Below are 16,862 nucleotides of genomic sequence, written 5' to 3'. Positions count from 1 at the left end.
CAGTTTGTGGAGCCAGTATAGTCCACGTAATATGACACTGTGTGGATGCAGTGGCAGAGTTACGAGCGTGTAAGGATAACTAAGCACTGGAGCAATCTTCTCAGAGATCATGGAATCTCTATCCTTGGAGTTTTTCAATATCCCACAGGACACATTCCTGAGCAGACTGATCTGATTGAATATCAACCCTGCTCTGAGCAGAAGGTTGGATTAGATGACTTCCTGAGGTCCTTCCCAACCTGAATTATTCCATCATTCTGCGGTGAACTTGCACAATTCCTGACTAAACTGAATTGTATTTCTACTATTAGCTGTATTGTGAAGTGCACTTGAAGAAATTGCAGTGTGTTCGAATGAATGCATGGATGAGAATGTCTATGTGAATGGAAATTATTCAGGAAATATTTATGATCTTATTGAAGTTTTAAACTTCTACCCATCAGAACAGTACTTAAGTATTTTTCTTCTTCCTGTCCCAAATAATAACTCCCTTCCACTTAGCAGCAGTCAAGTCCTGGGTCTTTCATAACAGCTTAAGAGCTTTAGTCCTTCATTTCAGGGTGAGAAGCTGCCTGATTGAAAGGCTTATTGACTGTCAGCAGGTTTTTGCTTTATTCTGTTTCCTTTTGCTTGAACAGGTGGTTGTTTGGTGATGACCCAGTTCTCCAACAGATTTGTTCTGTGCAGAAAGCTTTTGACTAAGAACGCACAAGCTTCTGTGGGCTTTGTTTCTGGGTCATGCAACTACACCATGCCTTGGCATGCCAGCAGACTTAGTGTTTTGTAGCCTGGCTTCCGTTGTCTTTGTTCAGGATAAGATATAGTTGGGACTTCATTTGGAGATTTTACAGTATGATGAAGGCAGGATTTGGACCTATCTTAATAGATAAGAGTCAGTGGTAGTAACATGCTGTCATACCCTTAAAATGGAAAATATGCTTTGATATGATTGAATCATTGCAGCAGTGTAACCTTTTCTCACTTCCACATACTATTTACTCTCAGCAGTACAAGATGTCAGTTACCACTGTGCATTTTGATAACAAGATAAATGTTTTTAAAGGTAAGATTACTGAAATCTCCGTTCTCAGGAAAAGAACCAAATAGTTATGACTTTATTTAACACATTAAATGATCTTGTCTACTTTTTTTCTTCCTTCATTAGCTACTTCACTGAGTAATGCAGCGAGATAGGATGTACTCAGACTGTTAAGAGAGTTGTTAGAAATCTTGAGCCGTCCTTACAGGGCTCAGCTTGCGCTTTGAGCTTTAGGCTACTCTGGTTCAATCCCTCGTGTGTCCATAAGCAGTTGTCACTTATCAACTGCAGTAAAAAATTACATCAGTCACCCTCCTGGCAACGGCATGAGAGGCTAGACGAGCAATGTCATTGTGGTAGAGTTACAATTTTCATATGTATCATCTTTTATAGATTCTATCCTTTCATCAGTTACTGCAGCCACAGCTAGAGAATGAGCAGAGGTTTTTGCTGAGCTGTCTGCAATAATGTAGTATCTTTTCCCTGAGTGATGACAGCTAATTTAAAACCCAACCTTAACTAGTTAAGGTTGTTCCTTCCGGCATTAATTACTTTGGGTTTGATAGCGTTGCATGTTTCTCAGGCACGGTGTTCATACTGCTCCTCAGATTTATAATGCCCCTTACTGTCTTCAAATTGTGCTTTAAACGATGTGATTAATATCTGTCACATCAGGTTCATTCTTCTTTTGTCTAGTTCAAGCATTGAAGTCATGAGAAATTAGAAAATGTGGTTGTATGCACTTTGTTATAGAATTTCCTGGTTCTAAGCAAAGGACTGGTTCTAAGCAAAGGACTTCGAGGTGTTGGTCAATGAGAAAATGAACATGGGCTGGCAGCGTGCTCTCGCAGCCCAGAAAGCCAACCGTATCCTGGGCTGCATCAAAAGGAGCGTGACCAGCAGGTTGAAGGAGGTGATCCTGCCCCTCTACTCTGCTCTTGTGAGACCTCACCTGGAGTATTGTGTGCAGTTCTGGTGTCCTCAACATAAAAAGGACATGGAACTGCTGGAACGAGTCCAGAGGAGGGCCACGAGGATGATCAGGGGACTGGAGCACCTCCCATATGAAGACAGGCTGAGGAAGTTGGGGCTGTTCAGACTGGAGAAGAGAAGGCTGCATGGAGACCTCATAGCAGCCTTCCAGTACTTGAAGGGGGCCTATAGGGATGCTGGGGAGGGACTCTTTATTAGGGACTGTAGTGACAGGACAAGGGGTAACGGGTTAAAACTTAAAGAGGGGAAGTTTAGATTGGATATAAGGAGGAAATTCTTTCCTGTTAGGGTGGTGAGACACTGGAATGGGTTGCCCAGGGAGGTTGTGAGTGCTCCATCCCTGGCAGTGTTCAAGGCCAGGTTGGTTGAAGCCTTGGGTGGGATGGTTTAGTGAGAGGTGTCCCTGCCTGTGGCAGGGAGGTTGGAACTAGATGATCTTGAGGTCCTTTCCAACCCTAACTATTCTATGATTCTGTGATAGATGTACTTGTTGTGCTGCGGGACAGGTAGCAACACTACAGTGGCCTCCATACTTACGGCAAGGACTGCAGGGAGGTCCTTGGTTCTGCTGGGAGAATGTTTCTCACATTGACCCAGCCCAGAAGGTTCTGCCTCCTGTACAGAGGAGATTTACCATTCAAAGCAGCCCTCATACCTAAAGGGGATGAAGTAATTCATAATACTTTGTCTCAGAGTGTTAAGGACTGTTTAGACTCCACTTCTAAACTGCACACCAAGACTTTGACTAGGTGGTTGTGAAAAGCTAGTATAATCACTTGAAGAGAATTTAAACTGTTGGTGGTGTACTGTGTTGCTAAGGACATGCTTTGCTATTCAGGTTTGAGGAAATCTCAGTTGAGAATTAATCTTTTAATTGGTCTTCATAATAATACTGTCATCACATCTGGATGCCTGGGCACAAAGACCTGGTGCAGTCTTGAAGCAAATGTAAGATATTAAGAAGGTTTCGTACAATCTACCACTTGAACCTTAAAAGATCTCCCGGAGATGAATGTCGATTCTTCTGTGCTAAGTGTGTGTTGATATTTTATTAAACACTGAGACAACAATCTGTCAAACTAAGCTTTCAAACTGTGCAAAGAAAAAGTAACCATATGGTTAGGAATTTGTTTGCTGCGTTAAATTCTCTCACATCAGTATAACCAAGAAAAGGAAAAATAGCAAGGCCATTATTACAACAAAAATGAAAACATAAAACAGTTGCTGCCATAAGTTTATAAAATTTCTGTGTTCTGCTGGACCCTGTTTCGTGGACCCTCCTGTTCATCTAGGAGGTGAAGCCTCTGAAATAGTCTGAAGAGAAAGGGGAGAGGAGAACTAATGAAAGCCTTTGTGATGTGTACCCAGGGGAGGTTATGATTCACATTCAGACCCAACACACCCAGGTCCTAGGTCTGAATATAATTTATGGTATCTAATCTGGGTAACTGTATAAACATATCAGGGAATATTATTAGTTAATCCCTGCATCGAGTCTCTAGCCTCAGGTTCAGCTATCACCTCTTATTTAGAAAGATGGTGCAGTCTATGTTAAATACTTAAAAGTGATTCAGAGTGCTATGTCTTGTCTTCTGTGCTTTGGTTAGAAGAGCAAAATTAAAAACAATTAGAACAGGGGAACAAAACCCATTTGGCAGCACTTAGAGTTATATGAAAAGTTTGAGTATCTCCCATTTTAATTCATGGGTAATTATTCTAAATCCATTTGAGTTATCCTGGAATGAGCATCAGCAAAAGGGATCACTACACTGTTCTCTGATTTTCCTGTTATTGTATCTAAGTTGTAAAAGAGGTCTTTCTGTGCCATTCTACATCTCTTTGACATTAGCTACTATATGAAGTGAATTCAATTATGTATTTGGTTGTAGTGTTAAATTTTGGGAAATAGATTTTATTCTGTGATGTATCCAGGTTCTGATATATCAGAACACATCTGTTCTGACAGTTTATTTCAGCAAAAGAGTCATCTAATTCCCCTAGAAAGTGTTAGCCTGGAAACTGTATCAGCTGTGATAAATCAATTGAATTATTGAGGCGATGCATTGCATTAGCATTGCTTGTGCAGTGCAGATCTTCCAAGGGAAATGATATTTATTTTCAGATTGATATTCCAAACCTGTGTTTGGTGATGGTTAAATACCCTTCTGTGCTTAAACACCTGCACTTAGGCAAGCAGTTTTAAACTCGAGGTTTAAGCCCAGTATTAATACTTCATGGTCGGATGCTTTAAGGTGTTGAGGCAGTAGTGACCATCTTCCACATCTAAAGCTGCAGAAATCACTCAGCAGTCTGTACAAATGGCACCATAACAAAAAGAGTGAACTGGAAGAAAGCTGTGTTGAAAATGGCAATTCTGATGTGATATGTCACTCTTCCTTATTGCTGATTTAAAATGCAGCAACAGGTTTCAGGGGTGAATCAAGTTAACACTGATGAAGTAAACCCAGACATTCTATAACCAAAATTTACCATACTCCTCTGTTTGATATTGTGAACAGCAAAATCTCCTCCAGACACAGATGATGTTCTTCACTATAAATACCTCTGAAAGTTTTGACAGTCAATAAAATAGAGTAACACACGTCATCCCTGTAGTAACAGTGTTAAATTTCTAGGAGAATGTACATATTTACACACTGAAGACAGAGGGGCAATACTTAATAGCAATTTCGTGAAGGCACATACAATCCTAGAAGCATTTGTAACTTTTTTTCAGATAAGCAGGTTGTGAGACATTCTACGTGGATTGAAATCTGTTTAACTCCAGAAGAATTTCTGTTGAAGTCAGATTTAGCTTAAACTTTAAGTTAAACTTAGTTTAATTTAGCTGTAAGTTTCAGAGTTACTTGATCGCCTGGCTTTTGTTGATAGTAGAAGTGGCATTGACTTTAATCCACCTAAACCATGGCCATCCTGTCTAGCACAGAAGAGTGTGGGGTCAGAAGAGGAGGAAGATGCCAAGCTTTCAGTTATATAGGGATTTTGAAAATTGAGGGCTGTGGGAGCACGCACAAGAGCCAGCTTTGGGCTGTTGAACTCTGTTTTGTGGGTGTCATCTGAAAGATGGGGTAGGGGTGCAGTTTGGAGGGGCTGGGCCTGCATTGTTCATTTAGAAAAGCACTGAATGCTATTTCTGTCACTGGCTCAAGCCAACACTGCCTTGCAATGCTGCTGTCCTTGCCTGTGGAAACCAGAGCTAACAAGTTTACCCACAGTCAGCCATAGAACTGAATTTTGGCCAAGCTACCAAAATTGAGCTTTGCATAAATCCCTTGATCCAATAATCTTTTTGTCTGATAATCATTTGAGGTTAACTTCACCTTGTCTGCATGACACACCTTCTGACATAGACAGACCGTTGCTCCTTTGTAGCAGGTAGATGTCTCCTCTTGAGAAACACATAGAGGTCAGTGGTGAAACAGTTTAATGGAGTTTAAGGTAATTTGAAATTTGAATTTATGAAAATTGATGAGTTGCTAAGGTGTTCTGAGCAAATTTAGGGCTCAGTCCTGTTCTCATTCTAATCACTGAAAATGGTGGTATTATGTGGACTAATCTCAGAATAACTGATAAAGCTCTGGCTTGTCTGTGCAAAGGACTTAGAACACGGCATGCAGAAGTGTCAGCTCTGAATTTACAGACCCATAGGCACACCACGCACACTCCTCATGGAAACCCTTTAGTAGACTTTAGCTGCGAGATATTTTCAAAGCAGCTATGAGCATTCCTTCCACAAGGTGGTTCTTGCTGTACATTGAGATTCTATGTTCAGTGGGGTCATGAGGAAAGAGTTTGGCTGCAAATCTGTGCTCAAGGTTATGTCCTCCCAACTTCCTTGCTCAGGTGAGTCCTAAGTTGCCTTGCACTTGGTGCACACAGTGGTTGTTTACAGGGAATGTGTTTGCTATATAAAATTGTTTCCATTCTGTAAATTCAGAGACTTAACTATTGCACATTAAATTTTGGTTTTGTGTGGGCAAGGCCATTATTTAATTTTATGTCATGAATTGTCTATAATAAAAAATTGGCATTGTGGTTGTAGGAGATTGTTGAATTAATTAACATTAACTGATTTACTCTAACTAGTCATATTCTAGAGGATGGGAGAAAAACTCTTCATAGTGAAGACACTAAATTGATCAGTATACTTAATCATCTGTACCTTTTTTCCCAAACAGGCAGGAGAAAAACATTATCACCCAACGTGTGCACGATGCGTCAGGTGCAATCAGATGTTTGCAGAAGGAGAAGAAATGTATCTTCAAGGTAAAAACAAAACCAAACAGAAACCCAAAATGCAAAACACACTTGACAGCATGCCCTCTTGCCCATACTCGTTAGCACAGCTGAGCTGTTTTGCGTATATTCTCTTTTCATAGCTACCAAAGGAAGTGAACAATGCAATGGAAAAGCAAAACCAAACCATTTCTGCTTACTGACCTACTACTTCTTTCTCAGTTAAAATCCAATAGCAAGTGTGAATCACAGAAGGATGAGTGGTAACAGTTATTTCCTGCAGATGAAAGGGAAGTACTTGACAGTAAAGATTATTAAAATGTTCCATTTACTGAAAAAACGTGGCATTTTTCTGCAGTGATAAATAGTTCAGATGAAAGTTAACATGCATGTGGGACATCAGGTTCCCTGACACTGCTGTTGCAGTCCTAAAACCAGCTCTGTACTCATAACCCATTTCAGTATGAGAAGAAAATCTGAAGGTCCTTACCTGGATTCCCCTCATTCAGACCTAAGTGTCCTCAGGGAGTGGAGAAGAGGATGCCATGGAGCTGAAGCCCTTACTACAGAATATGTCTATACCTTACACAGCCATAAGCTTGCACGGGAGAAATTCAGTTTCTTGTCAGGGAATTTCAGTGGTAGTGGACAAGGGCTTGCACGATAATTCATTCAATGTGGGGAAAAAAAGTTAGTTAACATAGGTTATACTTTATATGCAGCAACTTTTAGCCGTACTAAACTGATCAAATAAAACAATGTCTGCACAGTTAAATACAGGGTCAAACACCAAAGAAAATGAGGGCTTTTGCCTATGTCTTTGACTGGCAGTATCTTTTAAAAGGAAAACAGAAAAGAGAAGCTCAGTGGGATGTGGGAACTCTAGGGAACTGTAGGGCTGGTGTGTTATCGTAAAATCACATGCTTGTCCAGATTTGTATTACAACTTTGCAGTTGTCCAGTTTTCTAGAAGCATACTTTGAAATAGTACATTAAGCTGGGAAATTTAGACTTCATTTAAAACACAACAGTGGGCTCGGTAAAATCTAATTATAATTTAGTACGTTACTTAAAATGACAATTTTATTGTCACTTTGGTTTGCAACAAGAACTAGCTCATTGAAGGACATAATGATCCTTGTCTGTGCTCATGGATTCTCCCTTGGGAGCCAGAAAATGCTGTGGTTTTTCCAATTGCAAAGTAGTTTAGCAGTACTAAAGTCCCATGGGAAATCAGTGCTTTAAAAAAAGATACCGAACTACAAATTTGATTCTAGATTTCAAACTCTTTGAAACTGGGTTGCAAATCAATCTCCTTTTTAAGTTCAGTTTGTTGTAACGATGGATATTTGTTAGGTTTTGTGCTGATTTTTAGTTCCAATAATCACAAAGTATGCTCAGGTCCTGTTAATTTGGACCCTTCTTAATCACTTTATTTTCTGATAAACATTGTTACCAGCTTACTATCAAATACTTTTTATCTTCACATGAACAGCAGTTTCCATTTAACTTAATGAAAGATCTGTGATTAGGTATTTGGGCTGCCTTACTTGATGTGTTAGATAAAAAATGTTGAGGCCCAGGATTTTATAACTTGTTCTTCATCCTCTTAATAAACTACTGTAAAGTTCCTTCAGGTGTTGCATGTTCCTTAGAAATTGAGTCATCAGTGATCATCCATCAGATGACTTTTGTTTGAAAGGGCCCTTGTTCTTCTGTGTGAAAATGTTTCCCAGTTTTCCTTGACCACAGATAAGAGTAATTAAAAAAATGTTGATCTGAATACTTCTTAATACCATTGGGAAGATTTACATCAACCTATGAAGCAGCTGGGACAGATGCTGTCGGTGGGCAAGCTCAGACCTACTCGCAATTGGGAGATAAATTAGCGTTGAATTTAAAGGTGCTATAAAGATATTTCTTTATTGGTTCAGGCCCAAAAAACTTCAGAAACTTAGTAAACATAATCTATCTGGTCTGTACTTATAGGTAGTATCTTACTGCATGAGTCTGGGTTCATCTGGGTTATTTTTGTGAAATAAATTCTAATGATCTCCATCTGTCTTCTGGGAAATAGTTTTTCTGTTTCTATCTTGTTTCCAGAATCCACTGGTTAGAAAACTATCAAACTGCTGTGAAAACAAAGCATTTCCAATGACTCCTCTTGGTGCTCTCCACCCAGTATAAACATTAAATATTTAAACACAAAGGTTCTCAGCTTCCCATTTAGTCAAGCAGAAATTGCAATACACTCACATTCTTTAACTGTGTGGAAGCTTTGGTTTGTAGCTTGTCTGAGCTCAGACTGACATTTGCTATTAAAGCTCACAAATTATTCTTTCATATAGTTACATTCCACTTCAATTGAATTCTGAGTATTTATCATTGTGTTCAACTTTTAATTTTTTTTTTCCTTTTTATTAATACAAAGCTAGTAAGTTTCTTTCTCACACATAATGTTTCCTTTCATCTCTGGAATTCATAATCCTCTATTCTGTGATTACATGAAGTAGAGAATTGGTTCATTCTGTATGTCCTGCTTCCTCCAAGATGGATAGTCCCCTGAATGTACTCAGTTCCCTAGTATTTGACTTATAAGAGACAAACATATAGGAAGTGCAAGATCGGTACAGTGAATAATTGTGAAAGACTGGATTTTCAGCTAGTGTTAAATGCTGCTTCATCCTGTCAGAGTGTGCTACTTACTATGACCTGGGCCGACTGTTACAAGATTATGTATAATAAGGGAACATGCAATTCTGACTGCACACGTGGAAAAAGAAAAATTTACCATGGTGGTGGAACAGGTTTTCCGGAGATGCTGTGGGTTCTGCATCCTTGGAGATATGCAGAATCCAACTGGGCACAACACTGAGCTGCCTGCTATAATGGGACCTGCTCTGAACAAGAGGTTGGGCTGGAAGAGCTCCAAAGATCCCATATTACACTTCTTAGGACTTGGGTATAGATATTCATCTCGCATACTGAAGTACATGTAGCTTTCTGAAGTGCATTGAGTGTTTAAAATGCATCTGATTAAGCTTACTGATATTGAGAAGTTGTCAGTTTTAGCTTTGAAAGTATCCATGAAATGGTGATGGGATTGGAATCAGTATTCTGTGATTTATAAAACCATATAGGGAGGTTTAATTACGTTCTTATGTTAATCCTTTTACAGTTCTTATTGGGCAACAGAATTAAACAGAACTTTAAATTTACTTTCCAGGTACATCCATTTGGCATCCAGTTTGTAGACAGGCTGCAAAGGCTGAAGAAAAAAACAAGGTAAAAAGATAATACCTGTTGTTATTCCATTATCATGTTATTCTCTGTCCCTTTTTTTCCAGTGGGGATGGAGGGCTGGCTTTTTAAGTTTTTCACTACTGTAATTTTAAATTTTCAGTTACGAAAATCTAGTAGGTTCATGTAATAATTTAATATAAATAGTCTGCTTTTACTTAGTGATTAAAGCTACAGCTTCAGGGGAATGGTGACCTATGAGCTGTATGAATAAGCTGAATAAGGAAAAATGTGAAAATATGAATAAGAAAAAAAAGTTAATTTTTAACTTCTGTCATTATGATGTGATCAGTTCATGACCTCTTCCTTTTTTATGTGGCTCTGCACTTAAAAGATCAGAGGACTTTATTTTTTTTATCAACAACAAAATAGTCTCCTTGGAATTTCTTTTTTATTATTTGTTTGTAACATGTTGGCAAGCCAGCCCCAACTTAATTTAATCTCTGGCTTTAAGTACCTCCTTAAGTTGGATGATTTGTGCATCTGTCTGTGTGCAAGGAGAAAAGGGGGGAGTTCTGGCAACTTTAATAATTACAAGGTTAGCAGATGAGTAAGCTGCCCCTAGGAAATGAAGAATTAATCTGTAGCTGGGGAAATGATCCCTCTGAATCGGTGAGGCTGAGATACAACAAACTTATTTAATGCAGAGGCCAAGTATGGGGTTTTTCCGTTCTGATGTTCTCTGGTGCTCCAAGTGGTACGTGTGGTACCCTTGTTCAAAAAAGCTCTGCTTTGATTCATCCAGGCTTGGACAGAGGGCACATGGAGCAAGTCAGAACAGCAGGAAGCAGGAGCTATAAAAAGAGTGTTTACAAATCTGGTGTTTTAGCAAGTGCAACTTTGGCTAAATTACAGTTTTGAGAAAAAAATTTGGTTTGGGCTTTACCCTGAAGGATCTTGGCTGTATCTTCTGTACACATTTGTATGGGAAGCGATTACTCTGGTATTCTTCATGGTGAGCTCTGAATATCAAATATGTAGTGTTTCAGTAGGAAATGTATTGGTTTAATGTATATTTAAAATTATGCAATGTATATATAAAATGTATGGTTTAAATTATAAAAATACTTCAATTGTTGTTGATTCAGCCTGGTACTATTAGGCAGTATTTCAGGCTTCTTAAAGATTTTATTCTAGCTGAGTAGCTGAAATTGTAAGGCTAAAACCCCATGTAATTTATTGAAATTATAGTAGTTTTCCAATTCCCTCCTTTAAAGAACGGCCACAGACAAGGTTCTACTGGGTTCCTACTTAGCTGCCTTTTCCTCACAATGGCAAAGAAAGTGCACTTGTAAGATACTTGGAGATGGAGTGCAGGTGTGAAAGAAGATGTGAAAGAGAGTGACAGCAAAAAGAAAAATCAAGAGAGAGTGAGATTATTAGCAGAAGAGATAAAGCTGGAAAAGACAGAAAAAATCAAATTAGCAAGAGAAAAAATAAGTATTATCAAAAGGCATAAAGGAAAAATAAGTGGAGGAAGAATAAAAACGCATAGTACAGAGAAAAGAACTGAACAGAGGCAATGGAGTGAACTGAGATGTGAATTTTTATTGCAAAATCTAGATTATGTGCAGCAAACATAGACTGGGAGTGCTAAAAGGGGTAATGGATTGGGCAGAGAAAAAGGAGCATGTGCGAGCTGTGGAATGAGTGGCTTTTAATCACTGGGAGGAGAAATGGGAAAAACTGTGGGAGCACCTGAATAGCATAATGAATCACAGAATCAATCTGCAGAAATATCTTAATAAGATGAGACTTGGATTGCACAAGTAAGAAATTTTAATGAATTGTAGTCGTAGAATCATAGAATAGTTAGGGTTGGAAAGGATCTTAAGATCATCCAGTCCCAGCCCCCTGCCATGGCCAGGGGCACCTCACACTAAACCATGTCACCCAAGGCTCTGTCCAGCCTGGCCTCGAACACTGCTAGGGATGGAGCACTTACCACTTCTTTGGGCAACCTATTCCAGTGCCTCACCGCCCTCACAGTAAAGAACTTCTTTCTTATATCCAACCTGAACTTCACCTGTTTTAAGTTTTAACCCACTACCCCTTGTCCTATCACTGCAGTCCCAGCTGAAGAGTCCCTCTCCAGCATCCCTGTAGGCCTTCTTAAAAACAAGATGGCACCTCCAAGTTGAGGAGAGATCACTAAAAAACTCCAGGAATTCATGAAGAGTTATTAAATATATTTAGCCATTCAGACAGGTATTTTATGTGTTTTAAGGGCATGCTACATTCTAATCTTAAAACACATTTCACTGATCCACATGACACAGGAAGAAGCTCTGAAGCTTTATCTCGGGAATCCCTGTGTTTATTCAGAAATGATGTATGACTTCAACAGGGTTTTAAACATTGGAATAGTGCAGTTTTCTTTAGGTTTGGTTCTTTTTCCTCCACTGCATTAGGCCTCCTCTCGGAACATCATGAAAGAGAAGTGTGGCTTCTACATGACAGCTGTGCATAGATGACATTTCATGTCATTTACACAAGTTTTGGAAAACTGCAGTGTGTTTTAACTATGCAGAAGAGCAGGGCAATTACACTGTGTTAAATGATCATCTCAACAGCAACCACAAGAATTTTTCAGATAATACTCTTTTTTTCCATGCTTGTCCCTTCGGACTTTCTGAGTGTGTATAGAGCCTCAGACAATTGAAAACGAGAGGGAGCAAATTCCAAAACCCCATTCAGACATACCAAAACAATTAAACTGGATATTTTTTTATATGGATAAGTACCTCCACATATTGTTTCAGATAGCCACAGGGCATTTCGGGCTGAAGGTCAGTGGAAGGATAGTTGTGATCATTTAGTTTGTTTGCTCTGCTAACACAGTACAGATATATTCAGATATTGCTTCTCAAAGCAAGTAAATACTTCAAATAGAGACTGGAGCAGTAGGAAGTTTTGAACAGTTGTAAGCTCTAGGTAAGAAGTGTCAGCCATTCGTGAGGCAGTAAATGATGGTCATTCTGAGTACATGGGAAAATATGTACTTTTTGCAGTCAGGGGCAGTTTTTCCCGTATATGGGAAAGAGTATTTACCCAGAATTGATATATCTGGGTAAAATAGGGTGTAAACTTGTTTATTTCATGGTAAGATTTGTTTAATCTTCAATTATGAATGTCAGGTCTGTTCACTCATGGCTAATGTCATTGCATAACTCTTTAAATAACAGCCCTTGTTATTTAAAAGTACGTACATTTTTCATCATAAAGGATGATGCAAAAAGCAATAAAAGTCTGTCATTCTAAATGCCAGAATGATTGAAAACAGAGCAAAACCAGTTGACTATTAAAATCAACCGGGTAGTCTTATGATCAGAGAGGGGAAAGCCAACCTATTAGGTGATTCGGGTGCCCTGCATAATGTTCTCTTTCCTCTGAGTGAATGGCACAGTAGTGTGACACTTCCCAGAAGCAATGTAGATTGGTTTGACAGTATAACCTTAAGAGTAAAAATGCTGTATCATTTTGTAACTTGACCTGTCCTTGATAATGCCCAAAGGCTGTCCTGGCAGCCCGGAAGTGCTCCAGGCCATTTCATTCTGAAGGGAGGAGAAAAGAAAATATGTTAGGTAATTTTTGCATTTTAAAAGAAGTTTATTGACTAAAAGCATTCTATTTTTAACTCCTTGGTATGCCTGTGTGTTTTGAGCTTGATGAAATAAGCCATTTTAAAGTGATAAAGATTAAGTGAAATTTCTTGCATACTCCTTTTGAAGTAACAGTTACATTTAGTCTGCCTTTTTTCTGTTTCTTTTCTGATTCGCTTCTCTTCTCCTGCCATAGGAAACGCGGACTTCCTCTGAGAGCATTATTTCTGTACCTGCTTCAAGTACATCAGGTTCCCCAAGCCGTGTGATCTATGTGAGTATTTCACAGTGAAATTCAGTCTGTGGGATGTGGAAAACCCTGTGCTTCCTCCTACGTTTAACACTGTGTGTGGAAAGTTGGTGTCTCCAAACCACTGCAGCTGGTGACTCCTCTAAAATAGAATTTACTTTCTCACGTTTAAAATATTTAAATACTGCATTTGCCATAACGGAATTCTGGCAGTTTCCTCTTGGTTTTTGTAGTGTATTTATAGCATTTATAGTACAACTGGAGCTGGCTTGTACCAAAGCATGCAAAACACCACAGTGCTTTCTAGAGAGAAAAGTTTAAGTAAACAGTACAGCCCACAGGTAGATTACAAGCTTAGATTTGAACACAACTTGTCTAAATCAAGCTTATGAAAGCACTCGTGTGTGATTGCAGGACTGGGGCCTTGACAAATGCCAGTCTCTAACCTCAGAGGACCTTTGATGTGTTTATGGATTAAGAAGTCCTAGCTCTGGAAAGCTCATATGTATCAAGTATGATAAAAGCTTATGTAGGGTATTTTTTCAATGCCAGGTGTACCTTGATTGTCATAATTGCTGTAGCTAATGGTCATGGCCAAATCCCCAAGGCTACTACCAACAGGTAAAAGATATCCACAACTGTGGCACAATCCATACAAAGATCTCCTGGAGAGCTTTAGTATTGCCAGAGCTATTCTTTATCCTGTCCAAGTATTCCTCAGGTAGGCACGTTATTCTCACTGGATACCATATGCAGAGGAAATTGACGGAGATGCAGTTGACTGCCAGAGAGCTTATTCTTACAAAGATTCAGGGCTTTTATCTACTACAGTAAGACAAGGAAAAAGTGCCTTGCAGCCAAATGTGTCTTTTGCCTTAAAGCAAAAATTATTTTAGGTACAGTCTAAACTTCATGAGAGTAAGACTGAAAGAGAAGTGGAGGAACTGCCCCTTATATAAATGCTCATTGCTGTTTTTGAGTTCTTCTAGCAGAGCTCCATGCTGGTGGATTCCAGTCGTATATTCCCAGTACAAAAGCTGTCGTTTCAAATACTTTGAAGACAAATCATTGTGCTTACATTGTCATGTGAGCACTTTCTTTGACCAGATGGTCTCTATCTCTCCAGCCATGCACCACTTCATTGTTTTGATAAGCATGAACATTCTTTTAAGATTTATGTTTTTAAGTGACATTTATCTAACTATTGGATAGTAGTGTTCTTCTTGATGTTTGTGATTACAGCTTTAAATATGTTTCACTGGCAGCTGAAAGTCAAGGACAAACCTCCAATCTCTTTTTTGGGGTATTTTTTTTAAGGGGGAGGGAAGAGAGTGGGGGGATTTTTTTTAAAGGGTATCATTAAATCAGCACACAGCTCTAACGTTTGTTGCTTTAATATACTTTAGAGGCAGCTGAGACTGCGAAAAAATAAAGTTGTCTAGTAAATATGAGTCAATTAGGAAAAAAGATTCCCCAGAGGCGTGCAAGTTCTTGCTATAGCTGTCTCCTCTCTGACTGCTTAATTGTCAAAGCTGTGAGATTGATTAAATCTTATTTTGGCTTTCATGAACAGGAAAGTAAAAAGAATTAAAAACATGTTACTTGACTTCTATGTTTTCAAAATGATTCTTTGGCTATCTTTTGCATCTGCTTTCTATTACAGGAGTGTAATGACTTATATACATGATCAAGATTTAACTTGGGTGCTTTCATGATTGTTTTTACCAAACTTAAATTCATGCTACCACTGAAAGGAAGGTCACACACATGTAGCCCTGTCCCTCCCTGGCCATGTCTTCCTGTCTCCTCTTTGATGCTAGTACTGGTGGGTACACAGAGGTATGATCAGTCAGATTTGAGACCAGATTCAGCTGAAAAAATAAAGGAGGAAAAACCTCCAGGCGACCAAAGAGTCAAGAAAAGACCCAGCCGTCTGCATGTCCTGTGATGCTAATGTAGAACAGAAGGCAGAGCAGAGTGACAAGGCACACACAGGACAGCTGCGTTCAGCAGTAGCATGGATTCAGACCCTTAAAACCAATGGTAAAATTGTGCCTTCACAGCTGGTGAGCTCAGTGAAGTACCATGTTGGGCAGAAGAGAGTTTGGAGAAAGCAGTTAAAGCTTAGGAACTATGAATTCATGGTGCTTATACTTTCAAAGGCATGAAGTCAGGCATGCCATCATTCTGAACAACATGCCATCTCATGGGAGACATGTTTCTGGTCATGGTTGAGTGGTTAGCTAGAGAAAGATGAAGAACGCACGTTTTGACTAAACTAATGTGGTTCACAAATGGTTTATTAAAGCCATTCCACTTTTTCTTCAGCTGTTGATACCAGACTTTGGTGTTTTCTTGGACTGAGAAAGGGTACAGGTCAATGCCTTTTGAAGCTGGTGGACATCTTTTTCATGATCTTTAGTGATGGCTTCATTATATCCAGACTAAAATTCACCCTAGTGCCAATGTCCTCTCAGAGTCCCTAAATACCACTTAAAAATCAGTTGATTTCTAAATTATGACATTAAATAAAGCTTGAATAAAAGTCTTTCTTTATACATACCTATATTTTCTGAAGATAGAATTAGGTGCTCCAACCCATTATAAACAACTTGAAGGTTTAGGTTAGGTTGTGTAGCTGTGTTGTACATTGTCATACTGGGAATAGAAATCACATATTTTTATACAGATTATATTTGCAGTTTGTACACCTGAAAAATTACGTGTTCCAAATGAAATAGATATTAAAAGATTAGAGCATGGTTTAACAGAATCCAAAATACCAGATTATTGAAGACAGGGTTGGAAGCCTTTTATCTGTAATTTGAGCCTTCCCTAGTATTTGAAAGTAGGTAAAGTAAATAAAACAAAAAACAGTGTAGGCTGGATGTTTGTAGGCTTGAGAGTTGAGAAGGAAACTGTATCTTTAAGGTGGTTCTTGAGTCCAAATTTGCCTACATTTTGGTATTAAACTGAAGAGAGTTACATAACTAGGTAAGTTTTACTCCTGTCAGTTCTGAAGTCTAGTGGGAGGATCTCAAGTTGCACATCTACATGGAGAAATAGGGGCTAAAATTACCGTAATTCACATTTAAATATTCCCAATTCTGAACTTCTTTGGGTTCAATAGAATGGTACGCAGCCCTGGATACCTTAGAAAAGAAATTATCACAGCCTCCTTGGTCTTCCTTGTAGGTACAATGCTGCCCAAAGTCTTCCTGGAACAGCCCTGATAGACTCCTCCTTTGCATGACCTGTCTCTGCATCACAGCTTGCCACTGGCTCTCAGTAGGGAGGGATTTATTTCCATCAAGGGCCTTTTTCATTTCTCTTTAGCTTGTTAAACTAGCTGCATGAAAGGTGAGATCTATAGACAACTGAAGAATCACATATTTGATTAAAAGACATTTTTTTATTAGTT

The 16,862-nt window shown here is 38.9% G+C and overlaps 1 protein-coding gene across 5 annotated transcripts in view; it reads left to right on the top strand.

Moving 5' to 3' along the window:
* ABLIM2 (actin binding LIM protein family member 2) overlaps positions 1–16,862 on the top strand; it is a 139,920-nt gene that overhangs the window by 76,844 nt on the left and 46,214 nt on the right. For all 5 annotated transcript variants that reach the window (XM_065659972.1, XM_065659964.1, XM_065659954.1 and 2 more), the window contains exons 7-9: positions 6,232–6,319; positions 9,516–9,574; positions 13,388–13,465. In XM_065659972.1, coding sequence (XP_065516044.1) covers positions 6,232–6,319; positions 9,516–9,574; positions 13,388–13,465 — 225 coding nt within the window. The remainder of the gene's footprint in view (positions 1–6,231; positions 6,320–9,515; positions 9,575–13,387; positions 13,466–16,862) is intronic.

The sequence above is a fragment of the Lathamus discolor genome, chromosome 1, assembly GCF_037157495.1.
Source record: "Lathamus discolor isolate bLatDis1 chromosome 1, bLatDis1.hap1, whole genome shotgun sequence".
NCBI classification, from domain to species: Eukaryota; Metazoa; Chordata; class Aves; order Psittaciformes; family Psittacidae; genus Lathamus; species Lathamus discolor.
Note: the sequence above shows the minus strand (reverse complement) of the source record. Positions and strands in the feature narration are given on the sequence as shown.